Raw genomic sequence first — 14918 nt, 5'->3', positions numbered from 1 at the left:
TAGACATATTTCAGTTGATATCAAAAAAATGATTGATTTGATACCCGGCCCTAATTGTTTGAGTACCTTGGAGACGAGTCTGAGAACAGTTTTCATCTCAGGTTGTATATCTCTCCCTTGTACAACACAGTAAACACAACCTGTTAACAAAGACCACATAGAGATTTGCTTTTTATCATCAAATATGAGTTTATTTATTTTTTTTTATAAATCATTCTTACAAAATTGGCATTTATCTATTTCATTTGTGACCTCTATAAAAGTCTTCTGTTAATTACAAGGTAGGAGGGAGGAGAAGGCATCAGGACAGCTGGGCTTTGACCGGAGTCCTTAACAGATCAACAGATATCACTGCTGATTACGTGATACAGCCAATCACTGATAAATAATCCCAAAAAACAGGAAGTGGTCATGCGTCGTTGCCTTAGCAACAGTGTCCAAACACAAAGATGAAAAAAAAAAAAACCGGGGGGTTGTCATAATAATAATAAGAAGAAGAATGGAAGCTGTGACTCATCCAGTGTATGACGGCGGGGCTGTTTCGGGGCCCCGCGCACGTCTGCTATTGCTGCCTGTCTACTGGAAATAACAAGTCGTGGGACAGACAGTGCTCGGCATGTTGAGAACTCAAATGTTGATAAAAGGCACAAATCAAGAACAGACTAGTTTCCAGCGCACACGAGCCGCCCCCACTATAAACAACCAACTGCCTGGCACGTTTTGGGTAAACCATCTTCCATCTGTGTTGAAACACTCAATGATAGCTTTGCATAATATCCCCTCTGATCAAATGACAGACATGACAGAGGCGTTTGAGCGGATGCAGAGGTTTTTTTTTTTTTCCTGGTGACCCGCGACACCATCCATCACATTCTGACTGCGCTCCGGACTCGGTGATTTATAGCAAACGCCCGCTGAAAGATGGAACAGTTCTTGTTGCAAAGTTATCTGACTTGACACCGAGCTGCGAAAGAGGCAGTTTAAAAAACAAAAAAACAAAAACAAAATTGTGTTGCAGCCTCAGAGTCGTTATTGTATGCATGGGAGGGGAAAGATTTTTTACAACAGGATCTGAAAATGTTTCCATCTGGTACAGCGGACCCAGCTGCTTATTATTTTCCATGTTTCAGTTGGCGAAGTCTTTATTGGGACTTAGCAATTTGACTCCCGCCGAGAAGTCAAGATGGTGCGGCCCAATCCAATTTTAGATCACTGATGTATGCAATCTTTTCCAAAAGAGTTAAAACTCTACTACGACTCTGAAACTGTTAGATCTCTCTTGGGGGAAGAGTTCTGTATGAGAAAGAGGCGAGAGCGTGATAGATGTTGTTCCCTGGAAAAAAAAACCAATGCATGAGTGAAACATAATATGAGTCGTATATCGGCATCTGCGCGGATTAATGTGCACAGCGTGTAGAAAATAAACTGAATAAATATCATTAACTCCCCTCAGCGATGCAGGGATCGGTCCTCGTGTTCTCGCCACGTCAACTCAAAATCGTACACAGTCCTTTCTCTTTAAAAAAAATATAAATATGTCGTCGTACAGTGCTGAGAGTCGCGGGGGGGGGGGGATTTCAAATGGGAGGAGGCGAGTATCTGCAAAGCCGGGGGGACGCTGCTCTCTGGAGATGATCAACCACAGCAATTTAAACAATCAGACATAAAAGGCTTGATATGGATTCAAACAATATGGTTCTCTGTAGATGAATAGGGACCAGATGCAGGCAAAGTGAGGAGTATCCCCCCCCCCCTCCACTCCCCCCCCTAGAATCACATGCTGTTCTGTAGATGAACATTTTTGTTGTTGTTGTTGTGACTCCACATTAAAAACAAACCATAAATCTCTCCTGGCAAACAAATCACATTCCAAACTTGAGCACATTACCAGGATGTAAATACAAACATGATATTCAAAACAATGAAGTGAGGGACCAAAAAAAGAAAAAAAAAACAAAACATGAGGCCGGCAGGGTTTTTATGATAGTTTTGCTGTAGTAGCATTCGGATTTGACACTTCAGAGGACGAGCATCACCTTTTTTGACACTGTAAAGGCTTTTACAATACATTTCACATCAACTCTTTGCAGAACAAAATGGAAACAAATCAATTAAAAAGTAAAACAGTTGATTGAATGTGTGACACTGATATTGACGATGTGGATGACAGCTACTGATTAACACATTAACACACACACACACACACACAGAGCAGCTTTGGCTGAGACATTATGCTTAATGTCTGCCTGACAGAAAGGCCACTAAAAGTGCGCTGCTTTCATTCAAGTGTCTGCAAACTAAACGTGTGAGTGGACTGTCTGTTCTCTCGGCCACATGCTGCGTGCAGACGTAATGACAGCTCTGCAGAAATAGGTTATTATAACATTTTGTCGTTTTTTTTGTCTGATACCAATAAGGTGATTTAAGGTGCAAAAAATGTCAGGCTGTGTGATGTGAGCGATGTGAGCAAGATGCAGCTGGTTTAAGTAGCAGGAGAGGATGTGTGTGGGTGTGTTTGTGTGTGTGTGTGTGTGTGTGTTTCTCTCCCAAGGCTAGCATTAGCTAGCGGGTCATGTTTGTGGGTCACCGCTTTCACAACACAATGGTCCATAATGTTAGAGTGTTTCATCAACAGCTTGTCTCCCGGGAATAAAACAGCACTCCAAATGAAATAGGTTTACCTAATTGAAGCCCAAACCTATCTCTGGCTGACAAATGGAGGAGAAAACCTTTTGTCTATTTAATGGCTCCAAGGTCCTCTTGATATGTCACAGGGAAAAAAAAAAAAAAAAAAAAAAAAAAAAAAATCATGGAGGCTGGAGAGCCATATTGGACTGATGACTAGAATATTTCAAAACGAGAGCATCTAGGCATCTCAAACCGATGCAGGCAACGTGATGTGCAATAAACAATTTTAAAGGCAGACCCTGATGTCAGGATGGCACTGATGCGCTCAGCGTTAAAAAATCTCTCTACAAGCACTCCTGTGAAATGACGCCGGTCACTAAAAACCTGCAACGGTCTGAAATTTGATTCTCCTCTGTAAGGATAGTGCTCCGAGGCCGTGCAGGAGGAATAAATGGGACAAACGAGTTTGGGTTAGAATGCAACGTTCTGCTCCATTTCATCCAGAAATGTTCATTTCGCTCATTCCGACGGAGGGAAAATGTACTCCGCTGTACACACACACACACATATGGAAGAGTGAAAATACAGAGAGTTTGCAGTGGCAAATAAAAGATGATGAAAGTAAGCGGAGAAAAAAAAAAAAAAAAAAAAAAAGGAGAAAAGTACAGTTGTGGCGAGTATGAGAGGGAAATGGGATATGAAACGAGATGTTTTTCTATCTTATCTTAGTGATAACAGGGAAGCAGATAGACTATTATAAAAACCATATCAGCACATCGAGGAATGAACCAAGAAGAGGACAGATGATGTTTTCAGACTTCAGGCTCAAGGATGTGTGTCGATAGCTGAATATATCAGGAAATAATGGCTGCTTTGCTATAAAAACCTTGTCAGGACACTGTAATGACAGGTTTGGACGATGCTGTTTACTTTTATTTCCTTGAAACCAAATGTATTTAAAAACTGATGACGCTCTTGTTTCAGCCCTCAGAGAGGATCAACAGTGATACCAGACGGCTGATTTGTACAGAAATCAAATCAGCGAAAGAACAGGGTTTCCCCGGGATTTTAAAGCGGAGGGGTAACATGTGGGTTGCTAGGGGGCGGCCGGTAGGATCTATGGTGGGTGGGGTTGCCAGGTTTGCGATCACGGACACCTTCCCTCTTCTTCTACCGTCCTGCGCGTGTGCCGAGAGAGCAGGAAAGTCAATGTCGTCCTTGTTCATGTTGTACAAAAAAATATTCTATCCAAGAGTTCTCGTCGTCAGTAGTGTGTGCTGTGTGTTTGCACATTTGGCGAACATACAGTACTGTTTGGCATGTCTGTCAGTTTGTGTACTTCTCTTTGTCTGTCTGTGTTTGTGTTTTTCAAATCCAAAACGCCATCTGCTTGTCTCCTGTTCAACCGTTCCTGCGTCAAGTCCTGGCAGCAGCAGCAGCGGCGGCGGTGGTGGCGGCGGCGGCGGCGCTGTGGTCATTGGCAATGTGCTGAGTGGAAGACAGAGCTGCATCGCTCCCTGTCCATCCTGCTGTAGTCCGACTACTCCTTCTACTCTCCACAGAGTCTCTCTCTCGTGCTTCCCCCTGCGTGGGGTCTCCCCCGAGGGGGCGCCGGTCCTGTCAGAGCCTCTCGATGTCCCTGTATTTCTTGCGGAGGATGGAGACCTGGTCCTTGAATAGGACGGGGTCCAGTCTCATCTGGGAGTAGACCAGCGGCATGGCGCCAAACCAGCTGGCGAACTTGTTCATGCAGGTCTGGCGCTGGGCGAAGTGGTCCGGATCAGCCCAGCGGGAAGCCCTCGAAGACTGGCGGGGAACACAGAAGAGAATTTAGAGCCCTGGCTTCAGATCAGTGGTGGGAAAGAGAAGAGGACTAACAATAACAATCGTCTGTCATTCAATCACATCGTCCAACTTCAGATAAAACCATTACTGAATGAAAGCTGACATTTCTCAATAAATCACCAGCTGGATTATATTCTCTACTTGGACTAGAAAGTATGACGTAATCCTTTAAACTGACACGACTCCTCTGCTCTCAGCTTTTGTCTCCCCATTGTAAGTGACTTGGCCTGTTTACCCGCAGCTCACACCAAACAATTGGAATAATTCATGCTGTTCATAAAGCAGGAAGAGTTCGATCCAGCTGAAAGGCCATGACACACACACACACACACACACACACACACACACACACTCACACAGACACACACAGTGGAAAGAAAACATTGCCGTCTTACATAAAAGCAGGACAGAATCAAAGTGGATTATATAATATGGCTTTCTTAAATTCCAAGATTGTAAAAGTGTTACTAGTTCAATCATATGCTGTAATGAGTTCTCCTTTAATGTAAGAAGAAAAAAAAATCAATTCTTTCAACTGGCAGCTGTCCTGGTTTGGAATAACATCTCTTATAAAAAGAATCAAACACTAATGAGCCATCTAGATCAAAGATGCCATAATAAATACAAAAAAAAAAAATGATACAGATCCAGTCATGAGAAGCATCTCAATACTTATTCTGAGAGTCAAATCTTTAAATATCCCATGACTGTTGCTTTATTACCTGTCCCATCATGGTCTCCTTGTACTGTTTCTTCTGTGTGACCTTGATGGGCGGCAGCTTGGTGACAGCGGAGACCAGGAAGTTCATCAGGATGTCCTCGCAGTTGGCCAGCTGGTCCACCATGCTCTTTAGACTAGTGGGCAAGTAGTTGGTGTACAGGTAGTGGTAATACCTGGAAGAGAGGACAGAGAGGAGGCAGAATAAGGACAGGGAGCTTTTATTCCCATCTGCAGACGTGTATCCTCCAGCAAGATGATTAAATGGTAAATGGAGCTTTTCTAACTAAAAAGCGCTTTACAAATTGTCTGCTGCACATGGTTTCATGGTTCGGTGTCCTGCTCAAGGACACTTCCAACATGTGGACTAGAGGAGCTGGGGATTGAACCACTAACTCTGTGATTAACGGATGATTAATGCTCTATTTCCTGAGCCACAGCATGTTTTAGCCCTTTTAAATAATTTATCTCAGAGGGCTAAAACATGCTGCAAAAAATACATGTAAATGTCTTTGCATAGGGATACAAGAAGGGTTCAGAAATGCTGACAGATCCAAGATTTTAAATACATTTTTTTGTGTATATGTGGCCCAGAAGGTCAAAAAATACCTCGTTTATTAAAACTTAACACAAAAGTAGAGCTAAAAACCAAAAGGTTAAAGCACTGAAAGAGGAAATAAAGCAGACTGAAGGATTTGCAGGTGAGGATTGTTGATCCAGGAATCCAAAAGTGGAAAAAAACAGTGGAAAAAGTCTTCCCATGCGGGTCAGTGAAAATACTCTTACTGAAGTGATAGAGTTTAATGTGCTCAATATGTGCGTGAATGCAGGCACTAACTGGCTTGAAGAACACAGAAAAGACTTAGATCAGCAGCTACTCTGGATTGCGACATGTTTAAGCTCTTCTTCAACCAGCATTGAGAGGTTTATACTGACGTGTCTCTAGAAACAGGTCATAATGTGAAACTATGTATACTAAACAATAAAAGGTTTGTTGATCTCCCATTCGTTGTAAAGCCTCTAATTAAAACCTGCTTCTATGATGAAGTCTAATTTGATCTTATTCAATTTAAGGGTTCCCTCTTCATTTATTTACTTTACACTGTTCCCAGTGGTGGAAAGTACAATTTTGAGGTATTTGTACTTTACTTGAGTATTTCCATTTTATGCTATTTATGCTAATACTTCTACTCCACTACAATTCAGAGGCAATTATTGTACTTTTTACTTCACTACATGTATTTTACAGCTATACTTAATAATTACTTTTAAGATTAAAATTGCACATGAATTGACATATGACGAGCTCATGAATTCACTACATTCTTAAAGATTAAACCAGCAGTTAAATAACTGAAAACTCTTCAATATTTCATAGAAGAAGCAAACATTTGAGAAAAATTCTGAAAAATGAATCCAAATTTATGTGGCAGAACTTTTTCTCTTTCTTTTTTCTCCCATTAATCATCTCACGACCCCTCGGATGTATCATGTGACCCTTTGGTGGTTCCCATCCTTGGGGAGGAGGGGTGACGTAGTTTAAACTAGCTCCACCTCCAGCAGCTACAACAGTAACATGCTGCTTACACACTGATGCGTCAGTATTAACAATGTACTTTAATCAGTCACAGTGGCTTAGTATTTGTACTTTTCATACTTTAGTAAATTTAGCTGATAATACTTCTGTACTTTTAATTAAGTAGGATTTTAAATACAGGACTTTCACTTGTAATGGAGTATTTTTACATTGTGGTATTGCTACGTTTACTTTACTGTACTCGGAGTACTTCTTCCACCACTGACTCTTCCAGTACACACATTAAAGGGTATTTTGTTACCAACATTGCACTTTGCATTGCACTTCAGTATCAGCACAGACTTATAGAAGACTGCCTGAGAATATGTGAAGATGAGTGTTACAAAGGCCTGTGTGGACAACTCATTTCAAAGACTCCTTTACGTTCCAGGTTACGTAACTCTGGATTCTGTTTCATGGTGCGACTGACTGATAGTTTCAAGTTCGTGGATGGATTGAACGACTGACTTATTGAAAGTGATTAAGCGTCTGGCTGCGGTGATTGGCTGACTTAAGCTTAATGGACTGCTCCCATCACAGCTGAGTGAAGCCATATTAAAGCTGACAGCGCTGCCGTATGACTAAATGCAATAACTATGAAACGCTGTGTAGCAGACAAATCGACATTTTTTGGATAAAACATACCCAGTGTCAAAAACACTGCTTTTCCCGAGGCTGTGCTGCACTGAACATCACACCTACTTTCATAATCTACAGATCACCGCATCAAAGTGTTGTATCAAAAGAAAGACGACTGAACACTGGAGAGCGGAGCAGAGCAACGCTGTGATCCCCGTGTAGCAGAAGGGGGGGAACAGAACAGAAGTAAGGAGCATGAAAGAAAAAGAGCAGAGCAGAGCAAAACAGCGAGAACGGCTTCACTTGGAGGTAAACAGCTGTACTGGAAGCAAGTTTTAGACATCATAAAATAAAAAAAGACTAGATGAAGTGTATAATGGTAAGCATGTACCTGTGGTAGATGGCTGCTCCGGTCAGCACCATCGAATAATCGTTGGTCCATTTGGATGTGTAGCCCCAACGCTCCTTGTTGCTGTCCCAGAAGTGGCTGCGTGCAGGGTAACCTACGATTCGCTCGGGAAAACTCTGCCACACGGTGAAGGCGAAGTCCACCTGCACAGAAAGAAAGAAAGAAAGATCCACAGTTTATAATGTTTATTAGCTGAGACGTGCACAATTTGGAAAAATGAGAACACGCAGACAGAGAATCATGAAAAATGTTGAGTAGTTAAATGTATTTTTCTCATTTTAGTTAAGTACATCTATTTACAACATATTTTCTGCAATAAAGAAAAGACAACAAGGAGAACTAACAAAGGAACTGCAAGCTCAAACAACACTTCAGTGAAAATACCACAGAAGCAAAACCTCATCAAACACAAAGCAGTTTCTTAAGCAGCTGCCTGTAGCCAACTTCTGTGGCGGCGATCAAAGCGTTCAATCAAATAATTAGACGAAAACATCAAAAAGGCCTCGGCGGCTCCGCAAACAGCCCGCTCTGCATCACACCGCGTATTACCACACAACACTACACCAAAAGAGTGCTTATACTAATGAATAAAAAGTCAAAAATCCACCATAAAACACAATGCACGTCAGTTTTTATCTTCTGTTCCTGCCTGAATTTGTGAATACGAGGCCCCAGAGGAAAAGAAGAGCTCTGAGTTGCTTTTGCTTGCAATGCAAGAAAAAAGGTAGCTGAAGGATAATTAAAGTCACAAGGAAATAGCATTTCGATGGCGTCTTGCCTTTATAATTCAACATACTTTCCAGTTGAATCAGGATGTCGGCGTGAGTCATATTTAAAGGAGGCATTGCTTGAAAAGTTCGACCATTATAAACCAACATAATTCAAAAGAACTGGATGCCAGTTTGTGTTTTATTATGATGAATATCTCTCCTTTTCACCCCCTCTTCAGTTCAGGGTGAAGAGGGCTGAAGAAGAAGAAGAAAGACAAAATGTTGTTTCTTGAGAGTTCGAGGCCAAAAATGTCACATTTTCAAGCTGCGCACTTGAGCTGGTTTTATATGCTTTGAAGGGCGAACTACTCAGAGATCTGTGATGGTATTTCTGGTTGAATTTCTTTTTTAATTTCTTGCACTGGCACTGATGTTCCCCAGGTTCTACGACTTTGGGAACTGTGTGTTCATGATCCAACTGTCTTTATGGGAGAAACACCGGCCGGATTTTCCTTTCAGTGCCAGCTCTGCCTTTGCCATCTTGATCCTCGGCACAAACAGCCTTTATGAGATTTAATTCTGCACTGTTCAAAGCAGCATCTGGCTTCCCATGGTGCTGCGCCAAAACATGTCCCCGGGAAAAAACAAGAACAGTCCCGACAGCATGTGGAACAAAAATGCCCAGAACAGCACTGTTCTTGAGTAGGGAATTTTAGAGGTACAGCATGAGTACAAATGCCAAACACATGAGTTAGAAGATGGGGGTGGTGGGAGGGAGGGAGGGAGGGGGTGTGAGAAAGAAAGACAGAGACAGATGAGAAAGAGGGAAAAAAGTAAGTCGCTAGGAGAGAGTAGTTTAAGCAATTTAAAAATCAAGCTGCAGAGCGATAACTTGGAAACACGAGGGACAAACAGAAAGAGATAAAAAAAAAAAAATAGAGAGAAACCCAATCAGAGAGTTGCATTTGGGACACGGAGAGAGAGTTTGCAACTTTGTTTTGTCTCACGAGTACCAGCATATCAAGAGAAAGAGACAGAAAGGAGATAAAAATATATATATATATATATATATTTTTCATTATATTATATTTTATTACAACATACCTCTGTGGTGGACAACACTGTGTCTTCATCCAGGCTGAGGACAGCGTCGGTCATGATGGTCTCGTAGGGCAAGAAGCGGCTGCTCATCACCTGCGGGGGGGACACGGAGCATTGAGGGTTAAAACCATATCATTACAATTACAACAGTTGGACTTTCCCTGCATGCATGATTATTTGGTTGGATGGAAAACGGATGAAATTGGCTGAAGGGAAAAAAAATCTGAAAAAAAAAACAAAAAAAAAAACCAGATTTAAACCCCTCATGGTTGGAGGACTGGAATCTTGTGCATGTTTTTTTTTGCAGACTCACAGTGTGGAGGTGTTTATTCAAACACATGACAGCTTCCATTGAACTTCTGATACGATTGTTTCCATGGAAACACTAATAGCTCCCATGACATCCTAAATAATACCTGGTTGTTTTGAGAGTTTTATTCCAAATATGAGATCTGGGAACGGTTGCATTTATGACATTAAAATCATTTGTGTTTTAAAAAAGCATACAGGAAACTAAATTTCAGTAAAAGGGATATCATTGTTAAAGGGGACATATCATGCTTTTTGTGATTTTCTGTTAGTTTTATACCGTTATGATGTCAGATATCTATATTAATAAATGGTAAAAGATCCAAAACTTTAGGTGAATGTGTGTAGAGATGCTTCTTGCCAGTCAAAAACCAGGGCTTCAACCTCTACTTCCTGTTCCTGATGATGTCATATTGTACATGCACACCCACAAATAGCCGTCTGTTCTGTAGCCTTTGTTGCTAAGGTTGTTTGCATTGTCCACTTGCATATTTCAGATTGGATTCAGGCTAAAACATGTATGGATGTATTTGAGAAGTCTCCATTTTTTGAGTAAAGGATGAGAAAAAGAAGTGAAATCCTACTGTTGGGCCTTAAAGAGACAGAAGCTAAAACAGCTTGTTTCAGACAGAGGCTGAACCGAGCAGCTGCATAAAGAGCCAGTATAAGACACATTTTTTGAACTGTAAATCATGCAAAGATATTCCAGTAGAGCCCCAGATTATAAATATAGACCTGGAAATGTGCATGATACCTCCCTTTTAAATCAATCCATCCATTTTCCACCACTTATCCAGGTCCAGGGTTTGGTTGAAGCAGACTAAGCAAGCTGGCCCTGAAGTCTTTTTCCTTGGCTACATTTTCTAGCTTTGCCTGGGAGATCACAAGATGTTCCCAGGCAAGATGGCATATTTTAATCCCTCCAGAGTGTTCTGGGTCTGCCCTTCTATTAGTTGGACATGCCCGAAAAACCTCCAGAGGAAGCATCCACAAAGCATCCTAATCTTACTCCTCTGAACTCCTTCCGGATGTCTGTGCTTCTCACCCAATCTGAGCTCAGACACTCTGTGAATTTCAGACACTTGTATCTACAATTTTTAGACTTTTCGGTCACTCCCCAAAGCTCACGACTATAAGCGAGGTCTGGACAGTAGCTCCACTAGGAAATCTACAGTTTTGCCTTGAGATAAATTTCAGAATATTCTTTTCGCTTCCAATATCTACTGTATGAATTTTTAATGATCCCTTACAAACTCATGGGATTCGTGGGAGACAACAAGCCATGATATCAACAGAGAGAAAAGCCAATATCCTATGCTTTACTGCATTGCTGCTCCCCGTCGTTTTCAGCGGTGATAGAGTGCCGATAAAAGTTTCCATTATGGTTGCGGGGTCATCTTTCTCTTTTAAAACCGATAAACACATAAATACAGCCAGACAAATACAAGTTATGTGTTCCACATTTGGTGAAAATTTACTTTTCCTCCCTTTCCAATGTTGAAAAATGAATATATTTAACAGCGGATGAAACCAAGCTGTGTAATACATGACGGTCCTTGAATATTTACTGGAAGCGGAGAGAGTGATGGTGGGCCTGGTGGGTGGATGGAAAGATCAACATCTTGAGGATATTTAGCCGGGAAGTCTTTGGTCTATTGCTCTGATGAAAGGCGGCTCGGATGAGAACACAGCAGCTTCTTGTTGAGAGAGATTGTGTGTGTGTGTGTATTGTCAAATGGATGTGTGCTCCAACTCAAACAACCTCCCACACAAACAAGAAAGCTTTAATGGATGTGGACACTTCAACACAGTATTATACACGCACACACTGACACTAACAGCCTGGAGAGCGTTGCTGATATTCAGTTATTCAGTTGAGGTCTGAAGGTCAGGTCTCTGTAAGAACACTTGTTCTTTTAAAACACCACCTGCACTGAATAGCTATTACATTTACATTTAAGGAGAGTCGGTTGACCTCTTTTCTCTATAAACACCTGGCTCTGTTTGCCTGCTGTGCTCCAGCTAAGTGACCTCACTCTCAATAGGTCTTCATCACTTCTACGGCCGAGGGCAGCAACAAAACACCAGGAGAAATGCGAGAATACATGCCTTTACTGTCAAGCTGCGCGAAGACTGTTATCAATTCCGGTGCTGCAGCTATTGTTTTCATTATTTAGTCTACAAAATGTCAGAAAATAGAGAAGAATGTCCGTCATAATTTCACAGAGACCAAGTTGACGTCTTCATATCGCTTTTTTTATCTGACCGACAGTCCAAAACTCAAAGATTTTCAATTTACAATCACGTTAAAGCCCCAAACTAGTCAAAAAAATGTGTTTTTCTTCTTGTTTTTCTTTCATCTGACTGTTTGAGTTGCAGAATGATATATGTGACACTAGAAGGCTGTTTTTCAGATTTATCTGCTGAAGGGGGAAAAGTTTCTCTGTGCTCACCTTAAATCTGAGTTTAAAGGGGTGAACTTGTGAGCAGGATTTGGAAAATGTGAAGCCTGCAGGTGCACAAACACTGAGAACAGACTTTTCAGTGAAAGCAGGAGACATCTTGTGTCCAGCAGTTTAAACTTTTGAAATGAAAAAAAATATATTTGCAGATTTGTAGATGTCAAAAACCACGTTAGACACTAATTATTACTCATAGCTGAGTATTTTTGATATGTCTTACAACATGTCTGGATCGGATCTTTAAATAAAGTGTTGAATTCCTTTTGTGAGTCATCGAGTTCACAATATGAAACCACATAATACCGGAGCCACAGTCTGCAGCAACTAATCAAGGGGATTCAAATCACATCAATCACAAACACCGATGACTGAGAAAACATCCTTTAACGTATTGATGCTGTAATCGTCTGCTGTGTCTGTGATTTGAATCTCCTTTTGATTGGTTGTTGCAGACTGCAGCTCTGGTAAAAAAAAAAGATGCCGTTGTTTAATATTGTATCAGACGACAACATAGTTCGAAGCTCATAACGATAAAAACGAGAGAAAATCTTTACATTTGAAAAGTGTTTTGACATTTTTTTGCCTGAAGGGATTCATAGAAAAACATCAGCATTTTTCAATTTTAATTTTCTGTTGATCAAATAATCATTTCAGCACAAATCTCTTCCAATTCATGGTGGAAACATTTTCATTACTTGGTGCATCTTTGCTTTTAAGAGTCCTGATCGACATTAAAGATGGAATTTTTCCTGTACTTTTTACTTTTAATAATGTAAATGAAGAATAAAAGGCTGAATGCACACAGGCAACAAAGAAAAATTGGGAGTTATTGGGGAAAACAGACAATTTTAAGACATTTTCATACAATTTAGGGGCTTACAAATAGTCAGTACACTGTCTCTGCAGCAAAAAAGGTCATTTTTGAACTCAACATTGCGTTCATCTCCCTCTTTTTCGCTCCTACCTCACACGCCGACAGCAGAGAGGGGTCAGAAAATTGAAGCAGCAAGCTCTCTGACACAGAATATCAGTTTATAGAGTTAAAGATGTTAAGTTTAAGAGGACTTCTGTATTGTATTGCATCATACAGAGAACTGACAGCGCTATTGAGGCTGACATCGGTGACACCGCGGTCAAGTGCCGTCTACTTTTCCTTTCTTCAAAAACACTCCAGAGGCAACAACAGCGGCTGAAAGCTTCGCCTGCTGCTCATATTCTAACAGGGTGAGAGTGCAGAGGTGTGTGAGTGACAGTTGTGTTTTCAGACGGAGAGAGAATGAGATGAGGAGAAGGAGGGGGGGATGAGAGAGAGGAGAGGAAAGAGAAGAAGCCTCCCTCTCATTTTTAGCGAGGCCTCCTTGTGTCATCATTACTGCTGTAATCTCCTACGGGCAGAAAAAAGAGAAACAAAACAACCCTGTCTCTCTACGCTCCGTGTTTTCCACTTGTTTTCCAACCAGAACGTGACAGAGAGAGAATACCAGCGAAGAAGAGGCAGAGAGAGAAACAGGAAGCGGAGAAAGTGACAGCGAGACAAAGAGTTATGACAAGAGCGACGGCGAAAAATGTAAAGAGATGGAAAAAGAAAGAGACAAAGAGAAAAGAGAAAGGATAAGAGACCGCGGTGTTTCCAAACCCCAGATGGTTTGTAATGTTAGACGTGCGACATATTAGCCTGGGGCTTCCTGGAGCTCTCCAGGAATGTGAGCTCTTACAGCAGGAATCTGCCTCCAGCATTTCACCTCCTTCCCAACGGACAGCAGCAGCAGCAGCAGCAGCAGAGGAGAGAGGCAGAGAGGGAGAGAGGAGGACCACCAGTGTGTGTTAACCATATTAAGCACTGCTGGGCTTCTCACACGGCTTAAACCAACAGTCATAAACCAGCTTTTTGGCCACCGTGCCGAGCGGACGACAGAGGGGGAAAGACAGAGGGAGGGGAAAAAAGGGAATGTAGTTAAAGGATAAGATTGGTGTTGTATTTTTCTTGAAAAGACCAAAACCAATTATATATTAGTCTGATTTTTACTGTGGTGAAAAGCCACATTTGTTCCTACTGAAGATGTAAATCTTTAAAAAAACACAAATAAACACAGCTATTTTCTAAAACAGCTGGGCACTGTAGTTTTTTTAGCAAACAGCACACAGACAGGAGTAAACAGTGCATTTATTGGGGACTATTTTCAGCTGCGGATACATACGCGTCGGCGCTCCAGCGGGTACTCACGGAAACAAAGCGGTGCATGTGGGACTGCCACGAAATAAAATATCTAAAATAAGATGTCACCCGTTGCAACAGTGTGACTAACCGATGTGTTTTTAATAGTTTTTGGGCAACAATGGAGGTTTATGACGCAGAGGAATAAGCTGTGTCAGGCTTTGGCTACACAGGCAGCAGCACTCGATAGAGGAAAATATTCAGTCATAGGATTTGTTGACAATAAGAAAAATACAGAATAACACCCGACTTAGACTTTAACATGCTATACAACAATGCTGAATGAGGTATGAAGCTTTATTAAAAGGAACATTCTGGCATTTTTATACTTATTCTCCATTGTTCACTATAAAGATGTAGCGGCAG

At 41.4% G+C, this 14918-nt stretch overlaps 1 protein-coding gene across 1 annotated transcript in view; it reads right to left on the bottom strand.

Moving 5' to 3' along the window:
• Positions 1 to 452: 452 nt before the first annotated feature.
• The window catches only part of ext1b (exostosin glycosyltransferase 1b), a 117591-nt gene continuing 103125 nt past the window's right edge, over positions 453 to 14918 (bottom strand). The window contains exons 8-11 of the mRNA XM_067612557.1: positions 9570 to 9659; positions 7738 to 7898; positions 5196 to 5367; positions 453 to 4434 (exon numbers count right to left, since the gene is read on the bottom strand). Of these exons, the coding sequence (XP_067468658.1) occupies positions 4249 to 4434; positions 5196 to 5367; positions 7738 to 7898; positions 9570 to 9659 (609 nt within the window). The 3' untranslated portion in view covers positions 453 to 4248. The remainder of the gene's footprint in view (positions 4435 to 5195; positions 5368 to 7737; positions 7899 to 9569; positions 9660 to 14918) is intronic.

Source organism: Thunnus thynnus, chromosome 15 (assembly GCF_963924715.1).
Source record: "Thunnus thynnus chromosome 15, fThuThy2.1, whole genome shotgun sequence".
In the NCBI taxonomy this organism is placed as follows: domain Eukaryota; kingdom Metazoa; phylum Chordata; class Actinopteri; order Scombriformes; family Scombridae; genus Thunnus; species Thunnus thynnus.
This window is presented reverse-complemented; position numbering and strand designations above follow the sequence as displayed.